The following is a 3,544-nucleotide window of genomic DNA, read 5'->3' as shown; positions in this document are numbered from 1 at the left end:
TGATGCACACTACAATTTTGAGTAGTGGTTGTTCTCCACAAATAAGGGTGGGCTTGAATGTACGTCAATATCACACATTGTAAGTTTAGTCATCAAGGCCTCTAGGTTCCATTTGAAAGCATAAGATTCAACATTATGTAAACTTTTATATTAAGCCAGTTATTTCAGTTTCTCTTTCTTAAATTAAATGTAAGTAAGGTCTTATATAAAGATCACTTCGTTAGTCTACATTTGTGATGATCCATCTCCTTAAATATTATCTACTACTCTTTAAATATGCATACTTTATTCTATAAGACAATAAGACAGTAGACATGAAGTGTTTTCAAGGCAAAATCTTGAAGAGTTTTCTTGCCATATATAGCGGAATATTACAGAGTGAGTTTACATGATGTAAGCTTCATTGTAGTACAAGACCTTTTCGAAAGATAAATACCCAATTGGTTATGGTCTCTATCCACAATCCACGATTAATAGCTAGTGTGTTCTTTATGGTGTAGCCTATATGGCCTCATCATGAAGTGGTCCTCATGTTGCAACATATGACAATGTAGCAAGTACCCTGGGCCTTCAGTTGGATCAAAGCTGAAGGGGTCCCCTTCTCTTGTTGTAAAATGTAGAAGAACACGAAGCATGAAGTTTTCATAACTAACCACAGTGTCCTTCCATCCTTGTTGATCTTGGCTTGGGCTTTGTGGGTAGTCAAGGAAGCATGTTCCGTCATTTGGGTAGGCTATACTTGTGGAACATTGGTTTTTTATATAGGATTCCTGATCAATTCTTTGTTGGTTAAGGACTTGAAAGTGAATGAGATGGATATGGATGCCATGAGGGGAACCTGCAATGTTGACAATTTCCCAAATTTCTGTACTTCCATAAATAGGATTTATTGTTACAGGGTCATGCCAAGTCTCATTGCTAAAGCTAAGCCCATCAGTTCTTGATTTGTTGACACGAACAGTTATGTTAATGGTTCTTACTTGATGTGGTTGGGTGATCATGTGAACCTACACAACTAAGACAAGATGAATCAGCACATGGAGTTATTTGATGTTAAGTATTCAGTGATCTCTAGTCAAATGTCTTGTGGGAGATGAGGGGTCTTAAGATCCCAAGTAGAGGTGTGAGAGTACTCATCTTGTGAAAAAGTAAGTTTAAGTAACAACTACTCCACATTAGCAAAAAAAATTCAAAAGAAAACAATTGAAAGTAAGTTTGCATTATAAGCTTTTGCCATGATTACGTTACCTTGTTTGCATTTGCTCTTGCCATGTGTTGTATATTGCTTAGCAACCTCTCCTTGTAGTTTGGATCCATGATTAGGCCTTTGGTGGTGCCTCCATCCTCAACAATTATAAACTTCATGATGAAAGATGTTTGGAGAATTTCAAAAGGTTCATCACTTCTAGAAAGTGGCATAGGGAAGTTTCTTAAAATGACTTCCGCGCCACTCTCAAGCCCTGTGAAATCGACCACTACATCGACTCTATTAGCTGGAAAGAGAAAAAGATTGTCGACGCTCATGGGCTCATCAAGGAACCCACCATCGGTGCCAATTTGCAAGCACGTGAGATTCTGAAGGTTATGGCTAAAGTACAAGCCTATGTACCTTTGGTTGCATGCATTGACAATTCGAAACCTGTAAGGCTTCGCATAGACACGCAAGAAAGGCCAGACCTTGCCATTGACAAGCCAAGTGTCAAACGACTCTTGACACCAATATCGGGGATCAAAGTCGGTAGGTCCAGGGAGGCTGAGAGAGCCATTAGCAAAGAAGCCCCAATCTTTTATGAAGAGAGGAATGCCATTTGGGAGGTTGAGCATCTTCTCCTCCACCTCTGTGGGGCGGAGAATGTAAAGCCCTGACAAGCCCGCCAGCACGTTGAGGCGTGTGATGCCCATGGTGTGGTCGTGATACCATAGTGCAGTAGGATCTTGTCGATTTGGGTAGACATAATCTTGTGTGGAGTACGCGGGGCCCGTCTCATTCTTGGGTGTGAACCATGCGTCGGGGTTCCCGTCGTAGATGCTTGGTACCTCGGCACCGTGAAGGTGCACCACCACAGGTACGCCGCCTCTCCTTGGATTGGCCCACTCTATTTGGGTAGCTAGTGGTAAGAAGTGGTGCTCATCTGGGATGTGATTCTCCCATCGAACATGCGCTGCTACATATCGCCTCGCCTGCAGCCAAATATTCCAAACCCACGATTACACACCGTGAAGAGTACAAAATCAGACTGCTTAATCAGAAGTAATCGACCGCGTGTTAGCGCACACAAAAAAGAAAAAACAGGCAAGCAGGATTTTATGGACACAGTATAACAGTTATGGTGTGTTTACCATCAAAGTAGGCCCAGGAAACGTAGCTGTCTCCTGGCTAGTCCCGAAAGCGTAGAGAGTAGTGTTGGGCAAGTCTCGGTGTAGTTTCTGCGCAAACGTTATTAGCGTGAACGACAAAGTGAGATTTTAACTGTAGCAGCCAATGTGCACTATAGAATAATTAGCACTGATTTTATAAGCTGGGGTGATGGTGACGAGATTCAAAAGATTATTAATGAGAAGATGAGAATGTGGATTCACCTGAGTGATTTTATAGGCACCGATGGTGAGGGGTTGGCCATTGGAGACGTCGAGTACTGGAGGGAAGGTAAGGGGCTCGATGAACTTCTCCAAGCGAGGGCTTGGCACAAGTACAACATCGTTGCAATTTTGAGGATAATGGTCATCAGGAGCAGGAGCCGGCTCTGCTGCAGCAGGAGCAGGAGCAGGAGCAGGAGCAGGACCGGCGGGAGCAGCTATTGTTGCAGGAGAATGCCCAACAACGTGAAACTCACCAGAATGGCGACTAAACGCGGCGCCAAATGCAGGATGGAAGAGAAGGAGGAGCTGAATACAGGATAAAAATGATAGCTGCATCTTCTCCGCCGCGGGTTCAAAGCAGGACAATAGTGCTTGTTGGGATGTAGGTTCACAGCACTAATATAGCGCCACTGCTGTAAATTTGGAAGGACCGCCGCGTGTTTTTCGCGTGACTGCTTGCTTGGTTTTATGCTGTGTTAATTTAGGACCGCATGGTTTTTCGCGTGTTAATTTACGACCGCATGGTTTTTCGCGTGACCGCCGACAAAAATTGACTGGTATTTTTTTATCACTCCTTTTCATACTACGTAAAATTTTAAAATGACACCCTTCAAATAACAAGCATTATTTTAAAATGAAAGGCTTTTTTTTCAATAAAACTACCAATATTCAAACTCACAAACTTCTTTTCCACAACAAAATTATCACATTGATTAAAACAAAATCCAAGTATTATCTTAATTTTTCATGCCCAAGAAAAAAAAATTCAATAGCAAAGTAGATAAGATTCAAGCCTACCTATGATGATAGGAGAAATGAACATCTCCAAGATCCCAATCTCCAGCATTGTTGTTGGTGAAGACTTGTCCCTTTACCACAAAGATAGAGAGTAGGGGAGTTGAACCCCTTCACCACATGAAGTAGCTACACCAAGCTCTCTTCAGGAAGGGGAGTTGGTTCTCTT

The 3,544-nt window shown here is 42.4% G+C and overlaps 1 protein-coding gene across 2 annotated transcripts; it reads right to left on the bottom strand.

Moving 5' to 3' along the window:
- Window positions 1-322: 322 nt before the first annotated feature.
- Window positions 323-2,950, bottom strand: LOC147630575 (multicopper oxidase LPR1 homolog 1-like). Of its 2 annotated transcripts, none has more exons than XM_086810498.1 (4): window positions 2,581-2,950; window positions 2,341-2,427; window positions 1,249-2,181; window positions 323-1,007 (listed from the first exon to the last, which is right to left on the bottom strand). In XM_086810498.1, exons 1-4 carry the CDS (start codon window positions 2,914-2,916, stop codon window positions 471-473), a joined length of 1,893 nt encoding a protein of 630 aa, XP_086666624.1. In that variant the 5' UTR covers window positions 2,917-2,950; the 3' UTR covers window positions 323-470. The 2 variants fall into 2 exon arrangements, with proteins under 2 accessions (XP_086666624.1, XP_086666625.1); XM_086810499.1 differs by lacking the exon at window positions 323-1,007 and having other exon boundaries at window positions 1,342-1,460; window positions 1,610-2,181; window positions 2,581-2,948.
- Between the last annotated feature and the right edge of the window lie 594 nt (window positions 2,951-3,544).

Source organism: Cibotium barometz, chromosome 16 (genome assembly GCF_041138505.1).
Source record: "Cibotium barometz isolate CiBa-2024 chromosome 16, ASM4113850v1, whole genome shotgun sequence".
NCBI classification, from domain to species: domain Eukaryota; kingdom Viridiplantae; phylum Streptophyta; class Polypodiopsida; order Cyatheales; family Cibotiaceae; genus Cibotium; species Cibotium barometz.
The sequence above is the reverse complement of the archived record's forward strand: the minus strand, read 5'-3'. Positions and strand labels throughout refer to the sequence as shown.